This window comes from Anguilla rostrata, chromosome 9 (genome assembly GCF_018555375.3).
Source record: "Anguilla rostrata isolate EN2019 chromosome 9, ASM1855537v3, whole genome shotgun sequence".
NCBI lineage: Eukaryota > Metazoa > Chordata > Actinopteri > Anguilliformes > Anguillidae > Anguilla > Anguilla rostrata.
Genome location: NC_057941.1, coordinates 27,511,861 through 27,525,021, shown reverse-complemented (window position 1 = coordinate 27,525,021; position 13,161 = coordinate 27,511,861). Strand labels below are relative to the sequence as shown.

General features: G+C 48.5%; 1 protein-coding gene across 4 annotated transcripts in view; it reads left to right on the top strand.

Moving 5' to 3' along the window:
- tecta (tectorin alpha) overlaps positions 1-13,161 on the top strand; it is a 32,729-nt gene that overhangs the window by 6,914 nt on the left and 12,654 nt on the right. For all 4 annotated transcript variants that reach the window (XM_064351479.1, XM_064351480.1, XM_064351481.1 and 1 more), the window contains 11 exons: positions 166-305; positions 756-1,043; positions 2,252-2,389; positions 2,808-2,973; positions 4,436-4,848; positions 5,874-6,444; positions 6,737-7,356; positions 7,789-8,359; positions 9,170-9,828; positions 10,962-11,595; positions 12,735-12,934. In XM_064351479.1, the coding sequence (XP_064207549.1) occupies positions 166-305; positions 756-1,043; positions 2,252-2,389; positions 2,808-2,973; positions 4,436-4,848; positions 5,874-6,444; positions 6,737-7,356; positions 7,789-8,359; positions 9,170-9,828; positions 10,962-11,595; positions 12,735-12,934 (4,400 nt within the window). The remainder of the gene's footprint in view (positions 1-165; positions 306-755; positions 1,044-2,251; positions 2,390-2,807; positions 2,974-4,435; positions 4,849-5,873; positions 6,445-6,736; positions 7,357-7,788; positions 8,360-9,169; positions 9,829-10,961; positions 11,596-12,734; positions 12,935-13,161) is intronic.

The window sequence follows — 13,161 nt, the reverse complement described above, 5'->3', positions numbered from 1 at the left end:
CGACACCATTAACACCGTTGGTTTAATCATCAGGTTAAAGCGTCACCAGCTCAAAAGTATCAGATAACAGATATCAGATAACGTATCTATTTGACTGATCTGTAGAATCATGACCAAAATTTTCCCAAGTAACAATAAGCCTCTATATGTCTTCTCTCTGTGCAGCCCTTTCTCAGGATATCCTGTACCCCTTTGGACAGGCCTATAGGGACGCTGAGACCCCCAAAATGGACGATGGCAGTTCTACAGAGCTGTTCCTACTCATACCCTTTGTCTTCTTCAATGTCCCCCATCGTTCCATTTATGTAAGTAACTACTTCCGCACTATCAAGACCAATTAGTAACACTACATAGCAGTACCAGCCTCCAAACTGTGTAGTTACACAGTAAGAAGTTTTGTATGGTCGTCAATGTTACCTGTTGCTGGTTGTCAATGCAATAAATATGTGTTCTAAAGTGTTTTTACAATAATGCTTACATAATATTTTTATATATAATTACAATTAAACAGTTACAATAATTACAATCAATGTAGAAGGCAAATGTTATGTGAAGGATGACTTTTTTGCTCCATTTCTCCAATTGCCCTTTGAGTGAAAAAATAAACAGAATCAATGTTATATAATATACTGTAAGGTATCACACAATGCTGCCTCACAGTGAACATGTTACACAGGGGAATACAACACTTGAAAGAGACTTAATTTAGCCAATGTGAGAAAACTAAAATGTGCATTTTTGCTTTGCCGCCACAGATCAACAACAACGGCGTGATCTCCTTCAACGTGCAGGTCAGCCAGTTCACTCCCGAGGCCTTTCCCTTGACTGACAGTCGGTCCTTCATAGCACCGTTCTGGGCGGACGTGCACAACGGTATCCGCGGTGATGTGTATTACCGCGAGAGCACCGAGCCGGACATCCTGGAGAGGGCCTCACAAGATGTCCGCAAATACTTCAAGAACATGCCCTCCTTCCGGGCCACCTGGACATTCATCGCCACCTGGCACCAGGTCACTTTTTATGGTGGGAGCCAGACCACTCCGGTAAACAAAAACAAAAAACACCCATTTTGCTTATCTTCATAAAAGGACTGCGAACCAACAAACAAATGATAAACATAGTTACAAATGTATTTATTTAATTGTAGATGGTGTGTATGCATGTGATCAACATGACCAATGTCCAAAATGCTCAGTGGTAATTAGGCAAAGTTTAAATATGCCCAAGAAGCATTGAGTATACTCTTTCAAAGTTGATTTAACAATGAACTTTTTATTGTATATGGTAAAAAGATTTCTAAGAGTAAATATATTTTATATTAATGTCTGTTGGAGGGAGTGCTTGAATCTGGCCGGGATGGACTGTTATACTTTACTGGGACTTCTACACTTTGTTCATATGAGTGCCACCATTTCTCCTAACATTACACCACTTCTGGAAGTACTGAGCTGTATACACAGTGTTTGTGTGCCCATGAGATTCTCTGAAATGCCAACATGGCGAGTTCACGAGGGCCCCCGCCCATTCCGCGACTGCAATCCTGCCCCAGCCCGCGACTGCAATCCTGCCCCAGTCCACCACTGCAATCCTGCCCCAGCCCGCGATTGCAATCCTGCCCCATTCCACCACTGCAATCCTGCCCCATTCCACCACTGCAATCCTGCCCCAGTCCACCACTGCAATCCTGCCCCAGCCCGCGATTGCAATCCTGCCCCATTCCACCACTGCAATCCTGCCCCAGTCCACCACTGCAATCCTGCCCCAGCCCGCGATTGCAATCCTGCCCCATTCCACCACTGCAATCCTGCCCCATTCCACGACTGCAATCCTGCCCCAGTCCGCGATTGCAATCCTGCCCCAGCCCGCGATTGCAATCCTGCCCCATTCCACAACTGCAATCCTGCCCCAGCCCGCGATTGCAATCCTGCCCCAGTCCGCGACTGCAATCCTGCCCCATTCCGCGACTGCAATCCTGCCCCAGTCCACAACTGCAATCCTGCCCCAGCCCGCGATTGCAATCCCGCCTCAATCCGACCCCATCACCTGGTTGTCATGATTTTATTCCCTTCTCATCTGGTCACCTTAGTTCCTGCACATATATATATTTTTTCACTTCAAGCACTGGTTAGATGACCCACTTCACTGCCTTGATCCTGAGTGAATACTATTCAACTGTTTGAATTTTGGATGAAGCTTTTACAAGCTGCTAAACCGATGAAATGTGTGTCTCCACTGTGTTTCCTCCGCCCAGGTGAACACCTTCCAGTGTGTACTCATTTCTGATGGTGTCTTATCCTTTGCCATGTTTAACTATGGGGAAATAACATGGAGCACTGGGACAGCCAGTGGGGGGGACCCCTTGACTGGATTGGGTGGCACCACAGCACAGGTAAGAAGGGATGAAATATTTGAGAGTGTTTCAAAGCTAACAATTTTTGCTGCTGCTAAAGCAGTACAAATTGGTGTCAGTCAGGTACCAGTCAGGTAGTTCTATTTTTCCAAGAACAGTAGACAGGAGTACTACAAAGTTGCTTTGTTGAAAGCAGTGTTCAATTTCAATAAAGGTACAAGGACAGAACCAAGGACATTGCTTCTATAAAGCCACTTTAATACAAATTAGATAGAGCAGCTCTCTTTGTAGTTTATATTTTTTTACCTGGACAGTATTGTTTTGTTGACCTTATCAATTCAACTATTTCTCTTATGATCAATTATTAAAACTAATTATTTTTTATTAATGGCAACATGTTTCTAAATTCATCTTTCTACCTCCTGTCTTCATCATCCCTCTCCCCTCTCATCTCCAGTCAGGTTTCAATGGTGGCGACATCGGTCATTTCTTTAATCTTCCGGGGTCACGCTCAAATGATGTTGTCAACATCGAGCTGACCACCAATGTCAACATGCCTGGGCGCTGGATCTTTCGCGTTGACACAGATCAGATAGACCCAGCAAACGGCTGTAGCTTCAATGGTAACAACATCTTTTCGTTTCAATTAATGAGAGACGTTCTCTTTTCATTCATGCAGTGTAATAAATTATAATGATTGTGTGGTATTTCAGAAGCCTGGTCTTTCAGATAATGGCAAGCGTCCACTCTGTCCATAACACTAATAATAATAGTCATAATAATGCGTTTTATTTATTAAACACTTTCATATACCCATAGATGCACATAGAATTGTCAGACATAATCACAAAAACTACAATTAAAGCTACAGAGACACCCTAAAGCTGGGAGTATACCTGCTGCGGAAACAAACTTTGGCTAATTCATACAAATTGAATGACCTAAACTGAAGAATTTGTGGAGAAAACGAAAAATTTGCATATTGACTTTGGCCACGGCAGTGTGCACATCCCTGCTTGCCAAACTAGCCAAGTTGTTCGCACACTGATGTAAATGCAGAGATTGGTCAAAAATATCACGTGGTTGGCTGCACTTGTTCAGTGTTGCCAATTTGTCGCAAGATTTAGCGACTTTTTGACCTTCCCTAGTGACTAAAAAGCTTATCTAGCGACTAGCGACAAATTTGGCGACTTCTCGCAACTTTGGCAACCTCCATTCTCGTTGTCGAGAAACAACAAAAATCACCTTTCACCAATTTGTAAATGACATCACGTCTGCCTTTCCTAGTGCTCTAGCGTTGCCCACGTTTATAAAGGTAATGATTGACCTATGTAGAATCAGCTGCTGTATTTACACGGAAGTAGATGTTCTACAGATCTAGCAGATACTACGCAGCTCGGCCAACGTCATTGGAGGGCAGATAGACACAAAACCTACGCTATGCCTATCGCCGTGCGTGGCTTAACATACGTTTTTTATATGCAAATGATTATGTGGTGATGTCATACATATGCAAATTAACGTATGGCGTCATCTAGCGGCTTCTAGTGACTTTTAGAGGAGGCCTTAGCTACTTTCCATAGAAAATAGTTGGCAACACTTGCTGACGAACATACTCTTATCTTTGTTCTTTTCTTTTGTGCTGCACTAAATACATTAAAGCTGTTACCACAGCTATTGTTGTTTCATGCGTGTCTTGCGGCAAACGTTTCCTGCGGTTATCACAACCGCAGAATCTGAATCTGTGCCCCACTCAGTGTTAAGCCGCTATGAGTATACGTGCGTTTGTATTGTATGCAGCGCCATGTTGTTCAGTTGTGGTTTGATTTCGGCCGAGTTCGCCTTCTTTTCAAGTATACTCCCAGCTTAACATCAAGGACAGAAACATCATAAACAACACAATAACACTGCAAAATAAAGCAGTGTACAATCGATATGAGTTATGTCACTTAAAAGCTTAAAAGTCTCTTAAAAAGGAAATCTTTGAGTGCAGAGTAACAAAGTATAAGTGTTTCGCTTATACTTTGCTGCTAAGCAGACCGCACTTTTCCCCGCTCCTCCATTATACTTCATCTCCCGGCTCAGGCCGCTTTTACAGGCGCGGGGAGGTCTTCTGGCTGTCAGATCGGTGCTCCCAGCGCTGCCGCTGCCTGGATCTGGGGAACGAGGTGATCTGCCGGGAGGCGCTGTGTGGCCAGCTGGAGACCTGCGAGCAGCTTGAGGGGGCGTACCACTGCCAGCCCACCAGGACCAGCACCTGCGTGGTGTTCGGCGACCCGCACTACCACACCTTCGACGGCTTCCTGTACCACTTCCAGGGCACCTGCTCCTACCTGCTGGCGCGGCCCTGCTGGGAGGTGGCGGGGCTGCCCTCCTTCAGCGTGGAGGCCAAGAACGAGAACCGCGGGGTAACCTCCGTCTCCTGGCTGCGTGACATCACCGTGGAGCTGTACGGCCACCGCGTCACCTTACCAAAAGGAAGTCTGGGCACTGTGCAGGTGAGACACCCATATTTCACACAGTAATGAAACGTGCTGTAGGGTCCTTTCATGTAAACTGCATTCTTTTATCCCCGTCAAACTCCTTAATGACAGTAGGCAGGGATTATGTGAGACGGGCTTCAGTATGCTGTATAGTCAGGGTTCGAATTGCGTGGGTGATTGGGGGGGTCTGACCCCCCTAATTAAGACTTGGACACCCCCAAAAGAGGTAGAAACAACAGGTTGGGGGTGTATAAATATCACAATATATTTCCCATCAGTGGTGTCACCAGGGTTGGTGCCTAGTGACGCCACTGATGGGAAATATATTGTAATATTTACGATTACAGGTAAGAAGGATATATAAATGTTTCGACACTCGAAACTCAAAAATGATCTTTGTTAATTTAACTGCAACAGTTTATGTGAGTCCAAGACCAAATGCGCTCCATTAGAGTAAAATGTACTCTATCAGAGTTGATTTCACGCTGGATATTTTATCGTGCAAAGGTTGTGCACCTCATCTTGGACAAAAAACCCAAAGAACTGCCAGGTCTTAATCTGTAGAGGCAAGCGTGTATACTAAACCTTTATTGATTTCCTGAATATGCATGGGTGTGTTGCAAAGTGCACACACGGCAAAATTCAGAATTTTAAATGAACGTGAACAGACTTCAATAGGAACCAAATGTTCAGGAGTTTACAAAAAGTTAAAAATAATCAAAAAGCATAAGATCTGCAGCAAACTCATTTGTAAAAGATACTGTTGAGCAATTTACTTCTGAATGATAGTTAACTGAGTTGACTTATTTTGACTTATCATGAGGCATTCATTGCAGTTCAGTAGTTGCTGAAAATGCGGTGTATAAATGCAGTCAATTTACTGTACCATTACCATTTACCATTCATTTTGGCAGCCATTTTGTTCCCCGTTCAAATGTTCAGCTAGCATTTGCAAACTTTCTTTGGAGTAAAAAGTTTATATTAGCTTGCAAACGATAGCAAGCGTTTGCCTTGTTGAACGCATATCGGACCTCCTGCAGGTAGACGGCCTGATGAAGACGCTGCCAGTGCAGCTGCAGCTGGGAGCTGTGCGCGTGTACCAATCGGGCGTAGCAGTAGCCCTGGAGGCGGACTTTGGGCTACTGGTGACGTACGACGGACAGCACTATGCCTCCATCTCGCTGCCCAGCTCCTACTTCAATAACACCTGCGGCCTGTGCGGTAACTATAACGACGACCCCGCCGATGACCCCGTCCTGCCCGACGGCTCCCTGGCGGAGACCGTGGTGGAGCTGGGCGGCGGCTGGCACGTGGAGGACGCCGACTGGCGCTGCACGGACGGCTGCGCCCACAACTGCAGCCTCTGCGACCCCGCCACCGAATCCTTCTACTTCCGGCCCGACTACTGCGGCCTGATCAACAAGACGGACGGGCCGTTCAGGGACTGCCGCAGCGTGGTGGACCCCACCGCCTTCGTCTACAGCTGCGTCTACGACATGTGCAGCAACCGCGACAACATCACCACGCTCTGCCAGGCCATACAGGCCTACGCCCTGGCCTGCCAGGCCCTGGGGGTCACCATCCGCTCCTGGAGGTCACGCTCCTTCTGTGGTGAGTCGTGAGAACACAGAAATAACATGAGCACGCATCATAATGAGAACAGGCCTTTCAGCCAATCGAAACATTCCGTTTTCCTGAAGTCTAAAAGCACTTAGCACTGTGTCAAGCCTTGGAAGTGAGCACTCCATTATATGTTGACGATTACAATACAGGCCTTCTATTTATGTATCAAATAAAAAGGGGAAAAATTCAAGGTTTTTTAATTCAAGGTTTTTTAAATTTGGTAAATTGTCAAATGCTTATCGTCCCTGTCGTCTCCTCTCTCGTCCTCGCATGCCGTAAGCTCTGGCGTGCCCGGAGTACAGCAGCTACCAGGTGTGCACCAGCAGCTGCCCGGCGTCCTGCTCCGACCTGACCGCTCACCTCTACTGCGCCCACCCCTGCACCGAGGGGTGCCAGTGCGACGAGGGGCACGTCCTGAGCGGCAGCCACTGCGTCCGGAGGGAGGACTGCGGCTGCGAGCGGGACGGGCTCTACTACCCGCGAAACGAGTCCTTCTGGGCGGGCTCGCCCGGGGAGTGCTCCCAGCGCTGCGTGTGCGGGCCCGAGGGCGAGATCTCCTGCTTCGACGACGCGTGCGAGGAGGGGGAGGTGTGCGCCGCCGAGCAGGGCTGGCTGGGCTGCTACCCCCGCCGGGAGAGCGCCTGCTTCCTGTCCCAGAGCCAGGTGCTGTCCACCTTCGACGGGACCCCCCTCTCCTTCCCCGAGGAGAACTCCTACTTCCTCCTCAAGTCCTGCGGGGTGGGGGTGGGGCCGGGGGCGGCGGCCCGGAACCTCTCCACCGTGGAGGTGAAGATCGGACGCAGGCTGGTGAACAAAGGCCCCGGCTGGGTGCGGCCCGTGGTCGCCAGGCTGGGGCCCCTGGAGGTGCAGCTGGGGGGGTCGGATTTTAACATGGTCAAGGTCAGTGCTCTCCCTACCTGCTTAGAACGGGACCAGGCGGAAAACGTGAAACTAACCCATGACAAATATATTGCAGTTAAATTTCATTGCTGATGATTAATCAAACATAAATAAATGTTAGTAAGAAGGAGTTTAGTGTTGTAAGAGAGTTATTAAGGGTAATGTTATTAAGAGTCCTGCATTTCTAGAGATTGGAATATGTGCGAGTATCCGTAACTGTGAGTTTAATTTCTGGCAACCCCAGCTCATAATTCTCAATCTGGCACCTCTATTAATTTTGGTCTGCACATTAATGTGTTAATTTAAATTAGTTTGATACAGTTGTAAGTACAAATTCGACATTTGTAACTAATATTTTTTCTGGTTAATTTTTGTAACCTTCCACACGGCTTTTTGCCGAGGTCTTGCTGAATAATGTTCCTGTCGCCGCAGCTCAATTCGGAGCCCATCCAGCTGCCGTACGTGCACCCCCTGGAGACCCTGCTGGTGTACCGCGCCCCCGGCAACGCCACGGTGGTGGAGTGGACCGGCCTGGTGCGGCTCCAGTACGCGCGGCAGGGCCTGCTCAACGTCACCATCTCCACGCGCTTCTACAACGCCACCTGCGGCCTGTGCGGCTACCTGAACGGAAACGCCTCGGACGACCTGCGCCTGCCCAACGGGCGGCAGGCCGAGAGCGCCGAGCTCTTCGCCGAGGGCTGGCGGGCCATCGCCGACGACCTGACCTGCAACGGCGACTGCGAGGACCTGTACCGCGTGTGCGTGGACCTGCGCCTCTACCAGAGCCCCTGGCTCTGCGGGAACATCAACGACCCCGGCAACAGCTCCTTCCTGGCCTGCCACGACGCCGTCAGCCCCTCCCCCTTCTTCCGCAACTGCCTGTACAACATGTGCGTGCGCGAGGGCAACCGCTCCGCCCTCTGCTCCTCGCTGCAGGCGTACGCGTCCGCCTGCCAGGACGCCCAGATCAGCCTCGGCGCCTGGAGGAGCGCCACCAGCTGCCGTACGTGCCACGCCCGCCTCAGCGCTCCCTCTGTAGCGCTCACGGGTCTGCTTGAGTGCCAACGGGCAGGGAGGTTTACAACATAACAGAGCTATGGAAATGTACTACATTTATTGGGAGTTATATTATTATTTATTAATTGATTGTGAATTTTATGAAATTAACAGAGCGGCACAGCAGGAAGGATGCTGTCAGATTTGACCTTCGTGATCCACACTCTCCCAAATTGATGGAGGATTTTGCAGAAATAGGGCTGAGCTACAGACACTACAGGTTGATGCAAATTGGGGCATAACTTCCAAATAGGAGTTAACTGTAGTTATTTTAATAATAATACTGTATTCTACAGTGTTACCCTGAAGGAAGGATACATTACATATTTTTTTTATTTTTTTACATTTATTTACCCAGGGTAGGTTCACTGATCACTGATGTTCTTTTGCAGGAACGCCCTGCTTCACACTCATACACATTCACACCTGGGAGCTGCCCAGTATAACCACAATCAAAACATTTATTAGTGCATATATGTTTCATAAAAAGTATGGTTTGCTCAGCGTTTTTTGATTGGGTTATACCTCTTTGCCATCTACATAGCAATTTAAACCTCCATTTTCATTGTAGTTTATTGATCTATTTGCTCATGAGGGTGTTCCGTATTTTGTAACACAATATATTTTTGTGCTTCCTTTTCCCCACAACTGTCCTTGAGAGTGAACAGTACACTAAACAGCTGCTGATGAAAAGGGTAGTGACTGTGCCTCGCTTGCCAGTCAGTTTCTCTTCTCTTTCCGTCTCTGTTCTCTGCAGCCCTGCCCTGTCCTGAGAACAGCCATTTTGAGGAGTGCACCACGGCCTGCCCGATGACCTGCACCAACCTGGAGCCGGAGAGGCCATGCCCGCTGCCCTGCTCCGAGGGCTGCCAGTGCGAGGACGGGTATGCCCTGAAGGAGGGCCAGTGTGTGCCCAAGAGCGACTGCGGCTGCCTCCACCGGGGCCGGCACATGGCCACCAACGAGACCTTCTGGATGGACTGGGAGTGCGAGGAGCGCTGCTTCTGCAACGGCTCCGACAACCGCGTCTACTGCCACGTCGCCCCCTGTGGCCCGGAGGAGTACTGCACGGAGAACAGCGGGCTGTACTTCTGCCAGCCCCGTACCGAGGCCGTGTGCATCGCCGCGGGATACGGCCACTTCCTGCCCTTCGGTGGGATGCCCTTTGAGCTGCAGAGCAGCTGCTCCCTCCGGCTGGTCTCCACCGACTGCGGGAGGGAGGAGGACGACGACGAGGGGGCGGGCGCAGGGCTGGGCGAAGGGGACTCGGACGCGGGCGACATCTTCCCGCATTTTGTGCTGTCGGCGAGGAACGAGGACCGCGACACCGGACAAGCCATCTGGGTGAAGGGGTTCGTCCTGGAGGTGTACAGTTACGAGATCGAGGTGTCTCGCAGTTACAAACACACCGTCACGGTAAGTCTGTCACAAGCAACTGAGAACCAGATGCTAGAGTACTTTTTAACTGAGCACATGTGGTCACTGCTGGATTAATATAAACTTTGTGAGTGTTGGCTTAGCACTGCAGGGTCCTGGTAAAAAACTACTCTCTGAAATCAATTTTTTTAAAGAAAGATCAATATTGCCTGATATTGTTTTTGTTCATTCAGATAACTAAATGATTGCATTCAGTTATTTTATGTAGTGGTTCTTTTTGATGTCTGCTGGACTTTGCTGTTACTTAGCACTTGAGTAGCACAGCAATTGATCACTTAAACCAGTCAGAGACTGCTCTAGGATTTTGGTGGCCCTAAACAAAAATGAACCCGTGCGCACAATTTTCAGATAATTTGTGATTTATAAATGGATCATGCATAGGAAGGATTTTGGAACATTTATTTGTGCATGTGGGCATTTTAAAAATCGTTCACAGGAACATTTTAGGAAATGATCATATGCTCACATTTAGGATAGATTCTAAGATGATTGTATAATTGAAGCCCCTGGGTGTTTCTTGGGTCTGAATCCGTTTTTAAGGCAAAAACAAAAACCAGCACAGTTGGCTTTCCAGGATCAGGACTGTGGATCATTTACCTAAACAAATTATAAAAATGCAACTGAAAGGTGTGCCAGTTTATTTAACTGTCTTTGGCTCAATAAGAATAAACATAAGACCTATTACTCCTATCTGTCAGTCAGGAAGGTTGATAAGGCTCACAAACTCAAATATCACAGAAGCCTTTTTCTGTGTTTGGAATGAGCTTTCAGGCTGAAAGCATACTTATTTATGCTGAAGCTTGGTTCAACAAACACCAAATTCGGTATTTATTACACGTTTATAATAGATTGCCCTGACTACTGCATTCTGGAACCCTTATGCTACATATAGCACTATATCGTTAATCTCCCTCTCACATCTACTATGGCAATTAAACGTATGCTGTAGCCTTACAAACTGACTGTTACTACTAGTTGTGACATCTCTGCTTTTAGGGTGAAAAGTCACTTAATTGAGAGAGCCTGGTAAATACCTATGTATAGATGTAGCTCATGCAGCAGGTAAAGGGTGTTGCTGTGAGTGAAACTGAGCTCCATGATCCGCCCCACAGGTGAACAAGGAGCGGCTGTACCTTCCTCTGAAGCTGGGCCCGGGGAGGGTCAACATGTTCACGTTCGGGCTGCAGCTCGTTCTCGAGACCGACTTCGGGCTCAAGGTGGCCTTCGACTGGAACACCCTGCTGCTGCTGAGCCTCCCGCGCAGCCTCTACGGCGCCACCTGCGGGCTGTGCCAGGGACTGCCCCCGGCGCCCCCGCTCCTCACCCCCACCGAGTGGGGCATGGCCTGGGCGGAGAGGGACACCTTCTGCCAGGTGGGCTGCGGGGACACCTGCCCCCGCTGCGGCCTGGTGGAGCGGGGGCTGGCCGCCGACGGCGACCTGGCAGTGGAGACCGACGACGGCAACGACGACAACCACGGCAAGCGGTTTCACCTGGGAGACGGGCTGTACGGTTACGTGGAGCCGGAAGCGGTCCGGCTGTGCGGGCTGATCGCTGACCGTCGGGGAGTGTTCTCCCGTTGCCATAGCAAAGTGCCCCCGGCCTACTTCTACCAGAGCTGCCTGCAGGACACCTGTTTGGACCAGGGAGCCGCAGAAACTATCTGCAATTGGCTGCAGATCTACGCCAGCGCCTGCCAAACCCAAGGCATCCCTGTGATTGGCTGGAGGCAGGCTACTCCTTGTGGTTGGTTCTGCTTCTGCCTTTTATTCTTAAATTTATCATATTTTACTTATCCAAGTAAAGTAAAGTAAAGTAAAGGGAGTCCTAACCAAGAGGTTGTAGCACAGAGCATACAATGGCATCCAACACAGTAAATGAGAAACGACCGTGAAACAGAAATATACATGATGAGCTTAAACAGCCCCTCTCTGTCAGAGAAAGAACACGTGTCCACTTCTAATTTGTAGAAAAATATAAAATAAAAGGGGATGTAGCAGAGCTTAGATCTGGAGCGTGTCCCCACAACACAGAGCACAGCTCTTGTTTGTTTTGCATGAAATTTGATTATTTTCATGTATTACGGAGCATAATCAACTTAGGGCTTCACATGCGTCGGTGGTGTGTGCAAGTCTACTGGCTTTCCGGAACATCCTCCCAGAGCGTAAACAAACCCAGTGTCATTCAAAAATATTGTTTATCAAATATCCCCAGTTTTAACAAGACCATTCCTGTTATGCCTCTTTTTTAGCCACCTCATTTAGCAAGACTTCTTTTTGCTGTTGCATGGTGGCCTAAGAAAGTGACAAGACAGTGTTTCCTTTTCCAAATGTTTTTGCAGCTTGTCAGTTTGTTCCATGATTTCTTTCCCAGAGTTTCAACAAGCCCGTATAGACAATGCAATTTTGGATCATTTAATTTCGCTGTCATGTGGGATGTGGACATGCCTTTCTTCTTCCAAACTTCTTATTTCTACCTTTTTCCAAGTTTTAACAAACCTGTTTCTGTTACATATCTTGTTTAGCATTAACCTCTCAAAGCAATTTCAGTTGATTTTATTTCATGGTCACATCACAACTTGAGTGTATTTCTCACACCAAATTTTGTTTCAGCAAACCCATTCCTCTTACACTGCTTGATTAGTGTTAACCTCTCAGAATGATTGAGAGTAATTTCAGTGTCACACAGGAGAGAAAGTGACTGACATAAATATAATTTAAATTCCAGTTCTATTCATTATAATTCCATTATAGACTCTCAAATGTTCTCAGAGTTACAACCATCCTGTATCAACAAGGACATTCTGGTGAACTTCATGTTGCCATCTTTCGGGAGTCGGACAGTTTAGCCGGCTGACTGACGCGCGTTTCCCGTTCGGTGCCCAGTGCTGACATGCCCGGCGAACAGCCACTACGCCAGCTGCATGACGGTGTGCCAGCCGCAGTGCGCCCCCGCGCGCGGGCAGCGGGAGTGTAACCACTACTGCGTGGAGGGCTGCCAGTGCGACCAGGGCTACGTCATCAACGGCAAGAGCTGCATCCTCAACCAGAACTGCGGCTGCTACACCGACGGCAAGTACTACGAGGTGAGGCTCCCGCCCGTCCCCCTCTCACCGCCTTCTCGCTCTCTGTGCATCTGTAAACTGTGACATGCTACAAGGATCTGGGAGAGGAACCGTCTCATCCTCTGTTTTTCTCTCTCTTTCCTTGTCTCTTGTTCTCTTTGTCTCCCCCCTCCCAACCCCTTATCTTTCTCCCTCCCTCACTTTCTGTCTTTTTCTCCTCCCTGCTCTCTCCCTCCCTCCTCCCTCCC